The sequence below is a fragment of the Paramacrobiotus metropolitanus genome, unplaced genomic scaffold, assembly GCF_019649055.1.
Source record: "Paramacrobiotus metropolitanus isolate TYO unplaced genomic scaffold, Prichtersi_v1.0 Parri_scaffold0000008, whole genome shotgun sequence".
In the NCBI taxonomy this organism is placed as follows: Eukaryota; Metazoa; Tardigrada; class Eutardigrada; order Parachela; family Macrobiotidae; genus Paramacrobiotus; species Paramacrobiotus metropolitanus.
This window is the reverse complement of record NW_026570228.1, coordinates 1,399,087-1,417,563: the sequence shown is the minus strand read 5'-3', so window position 1 is coordinate 1,417,563 and position 18,477 is coordinate 1,399,087. Positions and strand designations below refer to the sequence as shown.

General features: G+C 41.1%; 2 protein-coding genes and 1 long non-coding RNA gene across 3 annotated transcripts; 2 read left to right on the top strand and 1 right to left on the bottom strand.

The window, feature by feature from the left end:
- Positions 1-1,207: 1,207 nt before the first annotated feature.
- On the bottom strand, positions 1,208-2,271 carry LOC129582758 (uncharacterized). Its single transcript, XR_008689682.1, has 3 exons — positions 1,919-2,271; positions 1,611-1,682; positions 1,208-1,482 (listed from the first exon to the last, which is right to left on the bottom strand). It is a non-coding gene; the product is annotated as an uncharacterized LOC129582758 (long non-coding RNA).
- Positions 2,272-9,762: 7,491 nt separating this feature from the next.
- Positions 9,763-10,943, top strand: LOC129582649 (uncharacterized). The gene is made up of 2 exons (XM_055474216.1): positions 9,763-10,040; positions 10,570-10,943. The coding sequence occupies exons 1-2, from the start codon at positions 9,873-9,875 to the stop codon at positions 10,684-10,686; spliced, it is 285 nt and encodes a 94-aa protein (XP_055330191.1). The 5' UTR covers positions 9,763-9,872; the 3' UTR covers positions 10,687-10,943.
- Positions 10,944-11,425: 482 nt separating this feature from the next.
- Positions 11,426-18,475, top strand: LOC129582590 (U2 snRNP-associated SURP motif-containing protein-like). The gene is made up of 12 exons (XM_055474128.1): positions 11,426-11,706; positions 11,809-11,944; positions 12,530-13,045; positions 13,529-13,723; positions 14,341-14,866; positions 15,026-15,188; positions 15,634-15,716; positions 15,862-15,949; positions 16,399-16,633; positions 16,947-17,069; positions 17,474-17,601; positions 17,850-18,475. The coding sequence occupies exons 1-12, from the start codon at positions 11,650-11,652 to the stop codon at positions 18,204-18,206; spliced, it is 2,607 nt and encodes an 868-aa protein (XP_055330103.1). The 5' UTR covers positions 11,426-11,649; the 3' UTR covers positions 18,207-18,475.
- The last annotated feature ends 2 nt before the right edge of the window (positions 18,476-18,477 follow it).

Genomic DNA, 18,477 nt, shown 5'->3' with positions numbered 1-18,477 from the left:
TGTGATGGTGCACAACTGCATGGACCGAACCAGGATTTCCGGTCTTTACTGGATTCAGGTATTGATACAGCCATAAACAATATTATTGGTGCGTCAGTAGAGATACAAGTATACGGTATTTATAAGCGAAAGGAGCATAAGCAGGCGTTAATGGACACGTTTTAACGATCAACAGGTACGCGTGTGAAATTAAAAGGTCACTCCTTATTTATCGCATTGATTTTATGCGTACTAAATGAATTAATTTTTTATTTACCGTATATAACACCAGGCATCGGCCAGCAGATGTTATTCAACAATAAGTTTGTCTCGTATCAGTGACCTTTCATGTGACTATCAAGTATTGGTAGCAGACACTCACTATTTGTTGAAATTTATTAATTTTAGGAAGCAGTTCATTACTGCTCATGTAAAGCACTTGAGTCCTGGAGTGTGCACTGCAGTAATCATTTTGATCGTTTTAATACGTAGTTACTTAACTTAATTATGTGCTGGAGAAAGATGCCCCACGTACATCAGCATGCCGCGCAGTGCGTATTCTGGATTCTAGCTAGTGTTGTCCAAGTGGCAGCAACGGTTCTGGAGTGGAGTGACTATTGGCTGCCGTCGGCATCCGCCACACCGGGCATTTTTGCCTGCGATAGCGGCTTCTTATGCTTCTTCGTTAACACCCAGTCACAGCTTTGCACGACGATTTCCCTGTTATGTCTAGCAGCGTTTGCACTTAACGGCCGCCAACTGATCCGTACGCTGGCCGATATGAAAAGCGTCATTACCGTAATGGGTAAAGGTCGACATTTGGAAGGGCAGTTACGAAAGAGCCTGATTGCTCATAGGAAAAACCGACTGCGGCGTAGTACGCAGCAACTACACCGCTAACTACCGAATAGTATGCCGCTAACTAGATATCAAAACGGAATTTCCAACTCAACTTTCGCCGACTACTACACCGCTTGAGTCGTTTTAAAGCGAATTTGATTGGCTAGTGCACATAGCCCAAGCTCTTGTTAATTGCGTCTGCCCCATTGGACGAGCTGATGCAATTGCTATTGGGCAGTGCAGCTGGTCCCATTGGCTGGATTCTTGCAGATGCCGTTTACATGCTTCCTGCGATTCGTGCGTTTATAGTACATAATTTTCCCACCCGCTCTGGATGATGACGTTTTATATGAGTTCCTGGTTTATTTTTGGGACAGCCATTAATACGAGAAATTTTAATTTCAAGATCACTTCTACACATTACGGTCGTAGTACTAAAACCAGGAATTCCAGAACAAGTGCAATAAAGTCAAACAAATTTTGCATTGCACGCAATGACAGGATAACAAAACGCAACAAACAATGTTACTACCCAAAATGAATCTGTTCACACTTCGCAGAAATCAAAATCACAATCAAAAACGCGAGCTCAGAATAATCTTTGACGCTTCGATAAAAATCCAAAATAGTTTGGAACAGGAATTCCCGATCTGGCGTTGCAGTCTACAAACAGGGCACACTCAGTATACTGTGGATTTGTAAACACATCTTAAATACAACTGTTTTAGGTGAAAGTAAACCTACGCCTGTTTCTTTTTGCACTATTTAGCTTACGGAAAAATCTGACTTACAATTTATGTTTCATCAGAAGCTGCGATCTCTGAAGTCCGATCTATCAAGAGCCAAATGTGTTGATGGAATTCCTGTTAAAAAAGAAACAATAATTGCCAGTTTACCCGTTACTGAAAAAGCATGTGCGCGCACTAACAATTTTCACAAAAACATCTAATGACGTTAAAATCATAAAATACCCTTATTGACGTTTTACAATTATTAATAATTTTTCAAGACCTTGAACCCGTCCTGACAACATTCACGCAAGCGTGTAACAGGAATTCCCGGAAAATCATAGAATAATTACCAATAAGCGTATAAATACCGATTAACGTGTTGACGCCAAACTTCGAATGATGTTCTCTACGTCGTGGAATTGCCAAAGTATTACCGTTGAACGTTGCAACTCAACAGTAGTTAAAAACCCGAACATATAAGGACGATCCCGTATTGCTGATATTCCTTCCGAATAGAACTCCAAATTTCGAAGCCAAACTGATGATGACAGCCAACAGGAATTCCAGAATTATCAGCAAATCCATATTTTATAACATCACGAGACGGTACCACGTAAGCAGACAGTTGTAGAAAAGGAAACCTTGTTTGTGAGTTTCCAAATTTTAAATTCGAAAGCTTATAACGGTGTAACTGCAGAGCGCAGACTGCGAAATGCAGACGTTGCGCTTGCACAAGTGGTGGTTGCTACGGGGCTGACTGTGAGACTATGAGTGCAAGTATTAGCCTGTACGTACAGAAACTCAAGTGGGCGGCACATGACAGCCCGCTCGCTTACGAGCCAATGGGATTTACCGAAATAATTTAAGTTTGCGACATAGTCGGTCGCATAGTCAGCCGCATACTAACCCGCGTGCTACGCGGTATACTACATGGCTACGATGGCAAATGCGTACGAAACAGTTCACTGGTGCCAGAAACGAAACGTTGTACGGATCGTGCCACTTCTGCTTGGTTGGTTAAAGTGTTCAACATATGCACACTACCAGTAGGGATTAGAATTTAGGGAAGCACACTACTTTATGCTAATGCTACAAAACCGAAGCGAGGTCACAAACAGCTGTTCTGATCGTACCAGGCGGCAGGCAATGAGGCTGTTCATAATATTTTCTGCATATGCGTACGTGAAGTCATCCAGGGCTGGCACTGGAGACGGCAAACGGTAAACTTGTGCAAACGGATTTTCCTTCCCATTTCTCAGAGTCAGTCGGACTTAATGCATGGTCCTTTAATGAGAACGCTCATGTCCATAGTTCGCTTCAGCCTTCGACAGTAATTACGCTGCCCTGTTTGTCATTGGCTATTGTACAAGGACCCCATAGTGATCGCAGCCGCATCTTAGTCGGTATTCACAAGCCGAAGCCCGCTGACACGCTTTTCCCGGTCGCACCAAAGGTTGACGTTTATAAAAGGTCGCCGTGCGCTATCTACTGTACTGCTAAATTGGCAAATGAAGGCTAGCAATAAGCAACTGCAATCATTTGTGTCCACACAACGCTAAAAATTTCCTATTAATCACTACAGCGAAAATTGAGTTGTGCATCGGTTATCGTCATCACCAGTGTCCCGTTTGACACAGCTGGCTAACATCCACTTTCAGCTGAAAAATTCCAGTATGCACAAAAGGTCAACGTTCCTATCCTTGGTACGGGTATGGGAAGTTTTCGTGGAAGTGATTCGTGAAGCCCAGGAAATCACCATTAACATACTGTACATACATGAGTGGCTTTCGAATGCCAACGAAATGATTATGTTAGATTGTTAGAAGATCTTATGTTAGCTACTTTTCTTGATCTTATGATTTATTTTTTGTGTAACGGGTACGATCCCCGATCAGGATAGCAAAGAGGAAGTTTTTCTTTTCTAAAATGTGTTTTGTTTTGGTACATAGTTTGTACTTATTAAAGGTTTACCCTTCTTCTTGATAATAAGTACCAAAGACGCATTAATTAAAATTTTTTATTTTCTTCCACAAAAGTACTTACACCTAAATACCTTTATAATATTCTATATTTTATGGGGATTATGCGTAATACCCGTAAACAAAAGTATACACATGTAAATACATTTAATTATACCGTTGGTAAAGGTAGCTGCATGAAAGCCTGAAAGGAAGCATACTGTATTATTAATTAATTTGGAAACAGGACAACATGCTTGCAATGCAAAGTTGAACGGACGCTGTATCGCGAACATATGTTTTGGGCTTTTAGAGCTGCAGTGCACTCTTCCCCAGTGCTAATCTGTAACCCGAACAGGGGTTGTTTGGGCCTGTCAAACTCCCCTGTTCGGGACCACAAACGAAGTCCGAGGTGCCATTGTGCGGGCCAGAGAGCTCAGGCCTACCGGCAAACGGGCGGAAGGCCTATTTGTAGACCCACTCTGAGCAAGTTCTGGTTCCGCCTGGGCCTATCTAAACACGATATGTAGCAGCGTTCTGGCCCAGTCCAAACATTAAAATTACTTTGAATTTGCGGTTGCTTTTTCGTTTTATATTTTACATGTTTACTTGAATCGAATGCTGCTTTGCATGATTTAAGTAACCTATTAAGCTTTATTTATGATCACGTAGCGCATCATATGCACTGATCATAGGTCTGCGTTAATCACGTCATAAACATAAAAACATGATGCACAGCGTATATATAACTACATTTATTTCTTAACATTTCGGCGCAAAAATTCGTAATTAACATCCGCATCAGCTCTGTTCGAAAACGCCCTCCGACTCGATGGCATACAGCTTCTCTCGCTACTTCTTCTCATCGGAAATATTCGGCAGCTTCGGTAGGTTTATAAACGGCAGCGGGCAGGAGTTCGTGAAAAATTTTCATCGGATAATGGAGAATCTATGCGCAAAATCCTGAAATTAAATAACAAACTTATTGATCAACTCAATAGTTAATAAAAAATTATTTATTATTTAGAATCAATAATTTACTGCATTCTGAAAATAATTAAAATGGGCCTACAAATGATTTGGGTTTTCTCCACGAACTGGAACCTACATATACACCGTACACGCGAAGAAAATCATAATAATGCACGACAATAATTAAACATTTAAAAAATAAAACAAAAATAGAAATTTAACTATCAGTAAAAAGTTGAAACATAAGTTCCCAATATGCAAATAAAATATACAGCACATTTGTTTGCATATGGCTTTCAAAGTACTTTTAACGCAACGCACGCACCTGTACGGGAATATCCTGTTTATCAGTTACTTATGATTTCCACATTTTCCGGAACTTCTTTCTCTTGTTGGACATATACCATGGGAGGTTTCGACAAGGTGGAAAAAAGTTTTTCGACGATCAGACAGCTGACGCAAGTCCAGAGTTGGCAAAGCCCACGAACCGTTGCAACAGTAAACGCTAAACTGCATGAAATAACAGCACAAAGACATGCGGCGCTATGAACCATCTACCAGGAGCAGTCTTTATAGGTCTGATGTACACTAAAATGCCTTTGTGATTACAATAATTAAAAGGAGAAACAGAGGATATCGTAAAACTTAAAAGCAGTGGAAGAAGAGAATTTATAAATTTGCGCTTTGTAGCTGCATGAGCAACAAATAAGTACATGTGATCATGACATCTACAGCAACGGTAGTACCGCCTCCAAGCGCGGGAAAGCGAACTACCACGGCTGGCAGTTTCCAAATAGCATCGAAATGTTTCAGTAAATTATGCTTTAATAATGATATTTATTTAACTGCTTACGAATATATTTTATTTTTTCAATGTGCTAATTCAGGTTTCAACTTTGTATTTATAGAACTATAGTTCATTAATATATTTTAAATAATATAGATATACACGCAATGATCTGCAGCGCGTACGTTGTGTCATACGTTTCAAGCAAACGTGAATGATCATTATAATGACTATTATTATTATTATTTTATTATTATTATATTACGGAACTTTTTCGACCGGATACACGGGCGTAGTACATGCATGCATATACTTGCTGCCGGTCTGGCGGGTCAGCACAGAATAAATCATAAGCTGTTTCATTGGGCGGGTTATTTCTTTACTATCAAAATTATCCTTTGTGATTCAATAGAAACTGTGCAGTCGGCACCGCTAGATTTTGTTGGCTGAATTGAATAAATAAAGAAGTCTTTATTTAATTTGTGGGCCAGAACTACGATTTTCTGGGCCAGAATATTTCAGCGCCACGCTGGGCAAGTTCTTCCCACGAATCTGAACCAGATCTGGCCCACAATACGTTGGCCCAGAAGTGCCATTATCCTGGAACAGAAAATGTTCCAGATAGGCCAGAGTATTTCGTGCCCCGACCTGGCTTAATTTCGTTTCTAGAAATTGCACTGGGTCAGCAGTACCAATTATTTATTACAGCCCAGAACCGTCATAATTTGTGAATAATTTCACCAATCAGAAGTAGATGATCTAGTAATTATGCGAGCACCACGCCTGCACACCGAAACATTCGACATTAAATAAATTATATGCGACTGATACCGGGTAGCAGATGTTTTTTATTGCCGGTAAATGAGGTTATTGTAGTCTGCACTAGTTGTACAATACATACAACGTAGTCATAAGCTAGAAAATCATTATTACAATTAAGCCGCACAGTACCACAGAGTGCAGCATCGATATTTAATAGCAAAATCTTTTCGGTCGCGATAACATCGATCCATGTGCTAGATGGGCAGCTGAACAATGTATATTATGTGAAATCTACATTATATATAGTTTTCTACTAATATTGTACAATGTCGCTGTTCGCTGTCATTGCGGTTTGTTTGCTTATCCAGCTCACCAGCGCGCGTTATCCCGGGGTGAATTTAGGACCTCAGACGCTGGTCGGATACCTCGTGAAAGTCGGCGACGATCCCAGTGTTTTTGTCCCCGTGACCAACCGATACCGCCCATCGGACGTCTACCGCATCCAGACGGTATCCAGCTACCTCAATACACCCAAATATTACTCCCCGATTGCCGTGGAGTCGTATAAACCTGCTCCGTATGCTTCGCTCCTGTATGCGGCACCATCGGTACGTCCTGTCGCCGTGAATTATGCGAAGCCGGTAACGCCCAAACCACTTCCGGTTGAGGAGGAGAACGTCGACGATGAGCCGTATGTCCCGCCGACGTATCCAGATGTCGTGAATGCCGTTCCACATTACGATCCAGGATCAGCTGCTGTGGATGCGGGATCAGCAGCGTCGGCGTTCAATGGTCCGCTGTACGTGATCAGTTCCGAGATGGTGTCCAAGTACAACGCTAAACCGTTTCCCAGCTATCCTAATTCTTGATCGGCTTGATATGTGCCGGTATTGGTATGAGTGCGTCTGTGTCTGTACTTGTACATGTGAAATCTCGCTGACGTCCAACATCTGCCATGTCGCTCGTAACACTTATGTATTCAGTATTCGTAATTTGTTTGGTAATAATCAACAGGAGCTAGGTTCATCACCAGTTCAGATCTGTCAGTCGCGATCGATATTTTCATGGCCTGGTCAGTTTGTGGGTAACCCTAAAAAACGAATGCGAACCTTGCACGTATGATACGTGAAGGCTGGTTCCAGAAAAATGGGCGCACGACTAGAACAAACGAAATAGTGATTTACCCGATCATAATGAACGATTTACTGTACATACATTCTGCAGGAGTTCACGATGGCAAATTTTCCAGTTGTTCTACCGTATAGAACGTCTACAATCACTCTACATATCTGTAGTCGACACTGGGGGATTATTCTCGTATAGATGACTAAGATTTGGCAGTTTTTCACGATGACCCTTCAAGAAATTCAAAAACAAACTTATGTTCTCGTACTTATACTATTCTCCTTACAGTACCTCCAGCGGGCGGCACTGCGATTATTATTAATCTATTAACAGTAAATCAGTACTTATCGAGTATGCATTATGTACGATTACTAAATACAATGTACGACAAAAAGAGGTTGAACCGATCAGTCGGTCCGCGGTTCAAAATAACCTCGCAACGACACGCCACCACTAAAACTTGGACGCTTACTCACTACTTTCAGACGCTCGCGCTCCGTGAATATCAAAGTGCAGCTATACCAGTTGCATATCAAAAGGTGTAGAAACAAATTTTAAACTTTTTGATACTAAACCTGTGGCTGTTTATGGCGAACAGCACAAATTCTAGCCATTTTGCTTTCTCGTAGGCACAACATAGGATCTGTGCGCATAACCGTTTGGCTTGCAATCAATGCTTAAGTCTATGGGATTATTTTGAACCGCGGACCGACTGATCGGTTCGACCTCTTTTTGTCGTACATTGTATACCGCCAAATTACCGGTATACATCAATTTATCTACTTCAAGTTTGATTTTAAAATATTGATACTGATACCGTAGGCCCGTAGTGCGCTTACACGAACGAATGTGGTGAGAAAGAAACATTAATAAAAAAAATTATGATACGATTATCGAAATGGTATGAACCATATTTTTGATGATATTAGCCATTAGCTAGGTACGTATTCCCATGAACTCTGTCATGTAAAGCTTTCAAAACCGGACGTAAAGTAAATAGAATACACATGACTCACTAAAGCCACAAAGAAATTTGGAATTGTTTATAGCCATCAATACCGTAAATTATAAATACGATAAAACATTTATATTGTTATTGTAACCGATTGTAAGTGTAGAAGTATGATATTCAAGGTTAAAACGGAACAATTATTGTAGAAAGGAATACATAGCTTTATAATAAGTACTTCTATCTATACGATTTGTACTGATGTTCTGATTTACTCTTATTTTGTACTGAGGTACAGTATGTAAATACGTATGTAAATACGAGCTCAATCGTAAGTGCAGTACATACCCCGTATAAATTAAATTTTATTATTTCATATTACAGATGTAGATAATAATTATAATTACAGTAAAATAGTGATTTGTGTTCTGATCTCGTTTTTCCGTGTAAGTAACTGCGAAGTTTATAAGAACATATGACAGTAAAGTATGAGCGTAATCATAATCCTTGCTTTGTAATAGTTACATTGTACGCACTCGCATTAACTATAAATACATACCATTGTACCATTAATTAAACCTGCATTGTACACAACATCATTTCACGATAGCAAAGATACTGTAAAGTTCATATCTTAATCTGCGCTTATTACCGAAATATTTTAATAAGGTAAAACAGATAAATTAATGGAATTCCTTAAATACAATCAAATTAACTTAAATTTTTATGCGCTGATGAATGAATGGGGAACAGAAAAACCGCGTGGATAGAGTGTTAACAAACAAAACAAAGATATAGATATAACAGTTTAATAATCCTCTTCAGTAACTAACCGTAAGTGTAGTAATATTAATGTAACGATAAGTAACTTTATTGGGTTATTCGAGTGAACATTGGATAGAAACAAAATTACGCGTCACACGCGTTAATGCAATAAATAACTAATAATTATTATTCTCAGTTAGTTGTGCATCGTCGAAAGTACAAATTAATGTACTGTATTTTCACAAGTTTAAGGAACGCTCCAGGGGCCGGGCCGCGCACACGAGTTGTCGGCCCCTTTGAGATCAAAGCCGACCGACGGTCCGGCTACGCTGGCCACGCCCCCACCATGTTCCTTAAACTTGTGAAAATACAGTACAAAGTGCCAAAGTACGGTGCAATGGTACGATGGCATACTCGAGTGTTTAAAAATAAAAATAAAAGTACAACAACTGAACAACAGTTGTAAAGTGGACTGTGAATATTTGACCGCACCTGTCTGCTGAGGGCCGAAATACTGTAGTACTTACTTTCATGTTCGACAGTCTCCTTGAGTAAGTACCTTCTGACCAGTGAGCGTACAGTACTCGTCGTACTGCTGCTTACCACCGAGTGCATCCGAGTACGTACATACCACGGAAGCAGAGCTTTTAAAACCGGTTTTATGCAAAAGTCAGCGAGCGCCGCTTTCTTTATTGCGAATGACTCACGGTATTGTACAGCTGCTTATCAGTTATTCACGGCGATGCCGTATCGCAGCGTGGGTAAAACCCCATTCATTGAAACGCGGAATCATTGATCCGTCGTGCAGCGCATTCCAGCGGTTGTTTCCACGCGTGCCGCTTATCTGTCTCCTCCTTCCTTGGCCTGCACGTATAAAAGTCGGAGCGGTTTTGGAGTTCAAAATCACATCTGATATTTTTGCAATTTCCGAAGTGAACTTTCCAAGTGAATAACCGCGTTTTTTCCCTGTAATTCCTGACTTTAGTCGTATCTCACCCATCACCATGTCTGCCAACCAACGTGTTGTTCAGGAGGAGCACAAGGTTTATGCTGACGGAAGCGAGAAGCATGTCGTTACCGATGAAGTGAAGGACGGACGTTCCCTGGGCCAGAAGATCGACGATGCCAAGGCCGCCTTCAACACCACCGACAAGCTCCAGAAGCAGGAACATGTAAGTTGCTTGCTGGTTTTCTAATTGTGCAGTGATTAATCCTGTAAAATATTCAACGATTTATCTGGTTTTGCGAAGTCAGTAGGACATTAGCATGTAGTGATTTTTTTAATTTAATTCTGATAAAATTTGAATAATTGGTGACCTTTCCTTTTTTTTCGAAAAGTTGAATGCTTCAAGAATTTTTGTTTGCATCAATCTTTCCGAATTTCTTGGTTGAATTCAGTTATTTGATCCTGAATCTTTTATACAGCTATGAATTTTCGTAATTATTTCTGGAAAATTATACGAATTCCATTAATCATTAATGTGTGTAATAATATAGCTGATGAATTTGCGTAATTATTTCTTGAAAATTATTCGAATTAGTGCTTAATTTTCCTGTGTTGGTGTGTTATTAAAAATTCACGTATTTTATCCGCAATTTTTTTGATTTTGTTTTGGAGCTTGGAAATTCAGGAAGAATTTTTTGTTAATTTGTTTTGTGTTGTTCTGTAACTTACGGTTGCTGTTTTTTTTTGCTCCACAGGAGAAGCACGAGATCCGTGACGGCAAGGAAGTGCACACCAAGAGCACGGAAGTGAAGGACGCCCGCAGCCTGGGCGAGAAGATCGGGGATGCCAAGGACGCCTTCGTGGGCAAGTAAAGCGCCCGGGCATGGAATTTCTCATTCCTGTTTTTTGTTTTTTTTTATTTCAAGCCAAATTTGATGGTTCGCTCTCTGTGCGGTGGTTTTGTGCTGATTACTTCCGGTAGAGAATTTCCTGCGCGACTCTTTTAACCCGCTTTGTGTTTTTGGTCTCAATTCTTGTGGAATTCCAGATCATTTCTAATTTTTTTAAAAGGTTATGTGAATGTTCGGAATGTCAGTTGAAGAGACGAAAATTCCACTTTCTGGTGGAACGTTTGAAGATTAAAAATGGAAAAAAATCATCGTTAGCAAATTTTGTTCGCACAGCTGCGTAGAAATCAGGAAGCTTCGTAATAAATTAGTGAATATCTGACAATAAAGAAATTGGAAATAGGAAATATTTCCGATCATTACTTTGTCACGAATAAAGCGAATTATTTGAATACACTGTAGTGACTGTACTGCGAAAAATCAATGCATTATCAAGTCATAATAACAAGATACGTAATCTGCTGGAAATTGGAATCAAAAGAAATTATCAAAGAAATGAAATTTCGCAAGCGCGTAAATCCAACGGGCGCCGTTTGACAGTAAACTTGATTTCCGGTGAAATTTTTATGTTCACCAAGGCCGTTTCAGTGAAATCATCACAGGGAAAAGGTACAACAGCCGTAAAAAAGTACGAGACGACATGTGTTTCTGATACGCTCCCTGTAAAGTAGCTCGACGATAGGCGGCCTCGGTACAGGGACATTGCAAATCTTCGCTGTTTTTAGAACAAACTTGACAACTTGAGCTCTACCAACAGGCTCGTCAGTTTCCGTTTTTTCGATTTTCGTTGCGCTGATCGTTTTCGCAGTTTGACTGCAGATTAGCACTTTAAAATTTGTAAATTGTAATCTTTGTTTTTTTCCTTAAGCTGATCATGTTGATTGCGAGTTTATAACCTGAAGTGCGTCGTGCGGATAATCTGTCAGCATGTCGTCGCTGAAACGTCCTCTTTCCAAACGCGAGCAGGAGGATCTGAAGAAGAAGGTATGTGGGGTTCGCTGAACTCCATCCGTCCGTCAGACAGTTCTTAAAAACACATTTGACTCGTGTGTGCGACATGCCCTTCAACTCTTTACCATTCTCAAGGATGACCTTAAGCGTTCAGCGGAGGTTTTCTCCGAGTTCGTGCAGGCTTTTGAGAAGACAACCGATCCGACGAAAAATTTCACCACATTTGTACGCGGAGGCGTTGTACTTCCCGGTAAAGGCGAAGAAAGTCATGGTATGTACAGCGATAGTTACCTTTTGCGCCGTAAGTAACTGATTGTGCGATGCAGTCATCGGTTTTTCGATTTTTTCGACTTTTCAGTTTTCTGTTTCGTGTCTGTTTAAATTTCTTTAAAAATTGACTGACAATTTTAATTTCTTAATGCGTACATTTTTATCGCGTTGTACTTATTTTTTTCGTATTTTGCAGTATTTTTATCGTGTTGACATTAATTTAATTGCGTTTTATCGATTTAGCGTATTTTTTTTAATTTTCGCATTTGATATATCCTGTTTCACTGTATTTAATTTTCTCGTATTAATAATTAATTTGATTAATTTTTACCGATTTAACGTATATTTTGGATTTGATATACTGTATCCTGTTTCGCCGTATTTTAATTTAGTCTTATACTATTTCTTATTTAATGAATTTAGCTTATTGCGATTGTTGTGGTATTTATTTGGTTTGAAATACATAAAAAATAAATAAATACACAAGTTGATGCTCTTTTTTATTGTCATAATTTCTATCAGGGTGATAAATAAATTTAGAAGAAAGAAACTGGATGCAGAAATGCTGTGTTTTGTGACATTGCAGCGGGCAGTGCCTCAGATAAAATCTACAATCTCAAACCCAAAACATCGCGTCATCGTTCGCGTTCTCGTTCGCGCAGTCGTGAGCGTTCCCCACCCAGCCATCACCATCACACACCCGCTTCGTCCTCCTCCTCCAAAGCCGCCGCCTTACTGAAAAAAGGCAAAGACAAGAAGAAATCCAATTTGGAGATCTTCAAAGAGGAGCTGAAGCAGATCCAGCAGGAGCGCGAAGAACGCAAACGCCTCAAGGATCAGATCGCCAAGATCGAATCGAAGCTCGGCACCACCGTCTCCCTGCCGCCGTCGCAGCATGCCGCCTTCCTGGATGATGATCTGCGGGTGTTCGACGGGACGTACGATCTGAGCGGGGACTCCAGTTCCACCAATCTGTACATGGGGAATATCGCGCCTAATATCACGGAGGAGCAGTTGTGTGATATTTTCGGACGCTACGGACCGATTGCCAGTGTGAAGATTATGTATCCCCGCGGGGAGGATCGGGAAGAAGTACGAGCAGGTGGGTAGCCAACATGTAGATTGATCTAGCTTGAATTGTAGGGCCTGGTGTTTAGACTGGATGCAATCGAAGAAATTCTAATTTTGGTGGTTTTTTCATGTTTCCACTGCTTTTTTTCTAAGGTTTGCCAACTCAATACAGTTTTCAGCAAAAAATGTGCTCATTGGTAGATATAAAATTCTTTTGGTGGAATATTCTTTTTTTATTTACTTTTCGTAATCGTTTAAGATATTGTTGTTATGGTGTATTCTAAAGTTTTGATTTTTGATATGATTTTTGTCAGTTTAACGAGTAGTCTGCCGTTCTGGACCTGTAAATGCGTGTTGCGATTAATCATTTTTTTAAATCGTTGCGATGGTTATTTTTTGTAAAGACGTTTCTTTTTATCTGTGGAGTTACGAGTGTTTTGTTTTTGTCATTGTGATTACCCTATTGTAATTTCCCTTGGCGAATTACGTAATTATTTGTTTCTGTCTTTTGAAGGCCGCTCCACGTTGTGTGGCTTCGTGGCGTTCATGTGCCGCGTGGACGCTGAACGGGCTCTGATGTATCTCCGGGGAAAGGACGTGATGGGATTTGAAATGCGATTAGGCTGGGGTAAAGCCGTCAATATTCCCACGTTTCCCATTTATGTTCCCCCGGGACTGGCTGAACTACTGGAGCCGCCGCCGCATTCAGGTACGAATTGTCATTTATTTGTTGATTTTATTTTATTGGTCTGCGGGCTCATGTGTTTTGTCTGTTGATGGCATTGTAAACGGACAGCAGTAAACTTTGGTAGTAAATAAGCTGTAAAAATGTACTTCCGGTTGTTGTATGATGATGGTTTGAATTTGGCATCGATGTGATGGCTTTGAATAGCATGTTATTAAAGGAAGAATGAATGTTTGTTTTTGTATCTAATTCAGTGCAACATTTGATGCTTGCTGTTCTCCGTCTTTCAGTAAAATGTACAAGAAATTAAAAATGCATTGACTGGATAATCAAAGGATCTTTAAGGTTTATTTGAATAACAATTTGTTAAAAGCAACATCATTCAGCTATTTTATGTATCAAGTGACCAAGCAAATTTTAAGTTCAACCCAAATTTTTTGATTTAGATTCGGTATATTGAATTTGGAAAACAGTAGAGATTATACAGATAATAATCAACTGTAAATTTTTTCAACTGAAAAGTTAATACGAATGTCAGCACTTAGCAGTAGATAATAAAACTGAAAAATGGTCTGCAAAAAATAAATAATTCTAACTTTATTTGCCGTTGAATGACATTTTTTGCTTCTGTTCGTCCATAGGTCTTCCGTTTAATGCCCAGCCCACACCGGAAGACGACGCCCGTCTGCCCCTGGACGAGGACGGGCCACCCTTACCCCCCGCCGAACTAGAAGAGATCCTATCGCGCAGCACCGTCAAAGTATGGCAGCCGCAGGACCGCAGCCTGCTGGGCATCATCCACCGCGTCATCGAGTTCATCGTCCGCGAAGGGCCCATCTTCGAGGCCATGCTGATGCAGCGGGAGAAGGGCAACCCCATGTACCGCTTCCTCTTCGACAACCGCTGCAACGAGCACGTGTACTATCGCTGGAAGCTCTTCTCCATCCTGCAAGGCGACACGCCGACGCAGTGGCGGACGAAGGAGTTTCGCATGTTCGAGGGCGGCCCCATGTGGATGCCGCCGCCGTTGAACCCGTACACGGCCGGGATGCCGGAGCATCTCGTGCGGCATGAGGGCGAGGAGCGGTATGTCAAGGAGAACGAGGGACGACGGAAGAAGCCCGTGGTGGAGGAGGCTGTGCCGGTGAAGACGGGCATGAGTGACGAGTAAGGCTGTGCATTATTTAGCAGTTATTTGATTTATCATTTATAATTAACATTGTGAATAAATAATACTTGGTGACAATGACTAATAACAAGAACAATTAATGATAAGAACAGTTATTAATAAATAAGAGATTTAATGAAGGGATATTTGTTCTTTAGGGAGCAGACGTTGTTGGATAAGATTCTGGATGGATTGGAGCCATCGCGGGATAGCATCGCCGACGCCATGGTGTTCTGTATTGACCACGCCGAGCACGCGGAGACGGTGATCGGGAAAATCCGAAATTCTCTCGGGCATCCTGATGACCTGCCCATGAAGAAGGTAGACGTCTAGTAATTCACTGCGCTCAGTAGTGGAAATAGTTTTTAAAGATCTACTGAATAATTTTTGGGTGTCTTCAGTTTGACCATTTATAACTGACCAGGAGGCAGGAGCATGTTAAACTTTTTTAAACTGTTCCAAAGGTTTTTAACAATAACGATTATTATGCCTGTTAATTCTGGTGGCTCTAGTTTGGCACAGATGGATTTTCGGCACAAATCATTTCCATAGTTTAATGCTTATTATGACTGTACTGTTGCGTATACCAGCACAGATACATCTTGCTTTCAGGACGTTGTATTGAGATTCTACTAACTTGTTTGTTGTCGATACGTAACGAAATTATGTATGTTCTTTACGTGAACGAATTTCGTACAGAATGATTACGTGAAATTTTTATAATTTTGCACGACACGCTCTTGATGTGGTGGTTGCGTGTGTTTAGGTGGCCAAGTTGTTTCTGATATCCGACATCCTCCACAACTGCAGCAGTGTCCACGTGCAGAACGCCTGGTACTATAGGAATGGGTAAGAGACAGAGCTGGGATAGATACAGTTGGAAGACAGTCGCAGATTGTACTACCGGGAAAACATATCACGTTATCCTGTTTTCCCTGATTCCCACTGATTATTGCGTGCCCACAATGCTGACGAGCTTTCGATTGCGCAATAGATTTGAACACAAATTTCCTTACATCTTTACGCAATTGAAGAAGTCCCATAGAAGCATTGAAGGACGCCTGAAAGCCGAGCAGTATAAGGTATTTACTTTATTTATCTTTAACATTTTTACCGGGAAAATATGCTTTAATTCCTTCCCAGGCAGCACTACCGCAGTAGTACATGGAATAAAATTGACTGTCAATGAACGAAATTATTAATGGAAAATTTATTGGATATTTCGATTAAAAATGTTGTTGTTCGTATTATTTTGCTAAACATTGTTTGCTCGTTGTGTATGGATTTCAGATAATCGCTTTAATTTTAAATGAAAGAACTAATCTAATTAAGAGGATGGATGTAATTAATGAATGGATGTCATTAGGATGTACTTGTAATATTTAATTTTAAACTTTAAATGTGAGCTTGTTAGTGACAAGATTGACGTATTTGTGAACGTTAATATCAGCCTGGCTATTGCGGTGTGTCTGTTCAAACAATTTTAAGTAATTGTTGACGATAAATCCTGACGTTTGGGTTTTTGTTGTAGCAACGCGTGATGAACTGCTTCCGCGCATGGGAAGACTGGGCGCTGTATCCGCCCAAATATCTGATCAAACTGCAGAACGTCTTCCTGGGTCTGGAGCCCGGTGATGGGTCGGATGTGGAGGAGGGCAGCGGCATCGACGGCAAGCCACTGCCGCCGGAACCCGTCAATCTGACCGCCGTACCGCCGCCCAGTCTGGTGCCCAGCTACATGGATGCCGATGTGGACGGTGTGCCCAGTAAGTTTGAGTCAATGGTAACAATAAACAAATACAAATCTATGTCGCAGTTCCTGCCTTTTTGTGCTCTTCAATCAGTCACTTGTCGTTGTCGGCATTGTTTTTTTCTGCAGCTTGTTGACATTGTTTCATTACGTCCCGCTGTTTTGATTTAATCAGCAGTACTGTTACCAGAGACCAGCGAAAATATTAGGGTAGCCAGGACCAGATTTGTTTTGCTTTTCCTTTTTTATGATTTATGTATTTGTACGGTGTGACCCTGCCGCCTGGTAATCTTGGACTGGAGTAACTCATCCTTTTATATTTTCTACAGTTGATGAAGATGTCGACGGAGCGCCGTTGGAAGAGCCGGCAGCCGCCGACACCAAGCCGGCCCCGGTGGCTTTCGCCCCGTCGAGATGGGAGACTGTGGATCCCGAGCAAGTGAAAGCCCAGGGTACGCGCCATTTGAGTAAAAATCTATTTTATTTAATAATAGTATCTAGTATTAATTGACGAGTGAATAGCTTATTAACCAGTAAAATTTTACCATTTGTTGTGTAGCATTCCTGTTTATAATCAAGTCTAACAACCATTAAATGGAAATTTTCAGTTTTACATATTACTACATTAATATTATTCCCTGTCCTTTTTGAGTTTTACATAATTTCCGCTGGATTCTCGGTTTAAATAATACGATTTATTTGTTTGGAAACGCGTTGCCGAATAATGGATTTGGCAAGGCAAATGATTATCCTTTAGATAACGAAATTGATCGGTTTTGCTTTGAAAGTGCAGTGAAATCCAAAGTAGACAGCTGTCAATTGTGTTTGCTGCATTATTGTGAGGTTATCATTGCAGCCATCACGACGAGCAAATGGGATCTTGTGGAAGGAGCCGATGGTGCACCGAAGGAATCCGAATCATCTAAAGCCATTCAGGCGAAGAAACTGGACGACGAAGTCAGAGAAAAACTGCGAGAAATTGAGGTACGATCGAGATTTCTGTTGCTATCCGTATTTACATACATCTTCCCATTTCAGTTATCCATTTATTTTTAATTAATTTTCTTAGTTTGTGTTATTGGCCGTTTTGTGCCTACGTTGGCATACTATCGCACAGTCCTTTTTCCTTACCGTCTGATGTTGTTTAGTCCTCGTTTTATGCCATAAATAAATGATTTGCATTTTATCTGCATGTGGAGCTTTTCTCCATTATTTTTTTGAATATTTTTTAGATGCGCGTGATGACCTACCAGGACGAGCTGGAGAGCGGCAAAAGGAAACGCACCGCTGGCGAGTCGATGAGCAGCCAGGTGGAGAAGTACCGCAAATCCCTGATGAGCAGCGCCTCCACCGGGAAGGACACCGGCAGCAGCAGCAGTCGGCACCGCGAGAAACGCACCTCCCGCTCGCCACCGCGCAGCAAACGCTCCCGCTCGCGATCCCCGCCTCCCGGTTCGTCGAGAACGCGCGAACCCGACCGCAAGCATGGCAGCGCCACCGCGACGAGCACTTCCAACCGGGATCGGAGGGATTCGCGGGGCGCCGAGCGACGGAGTCGGTCCCGAGACCGCGATCGTCGACATCGCTGAGAGTGTGAATGGTGGATGGAGGGAGATTGTTTTCTTGGGGGTTAGGACGATGTTTTCAATTTGTATGGATTTTTTTGGGTTTCTATGTTCTTGCTGTGTGTTGATTGGGAGTTTTCCATGTTCTGGATTTGTTGTGTGCCGCAATTTGCTGAATGTTTTCATGTTAATGCAGTCGTAACCGTTTATTGTCATTTAGTTTGATCAGTCTGGTGGGAATTTACCAACTCGAAGTACTGTTGTTTTGGTCATGTAAAAACACCGGAAGTCTGTC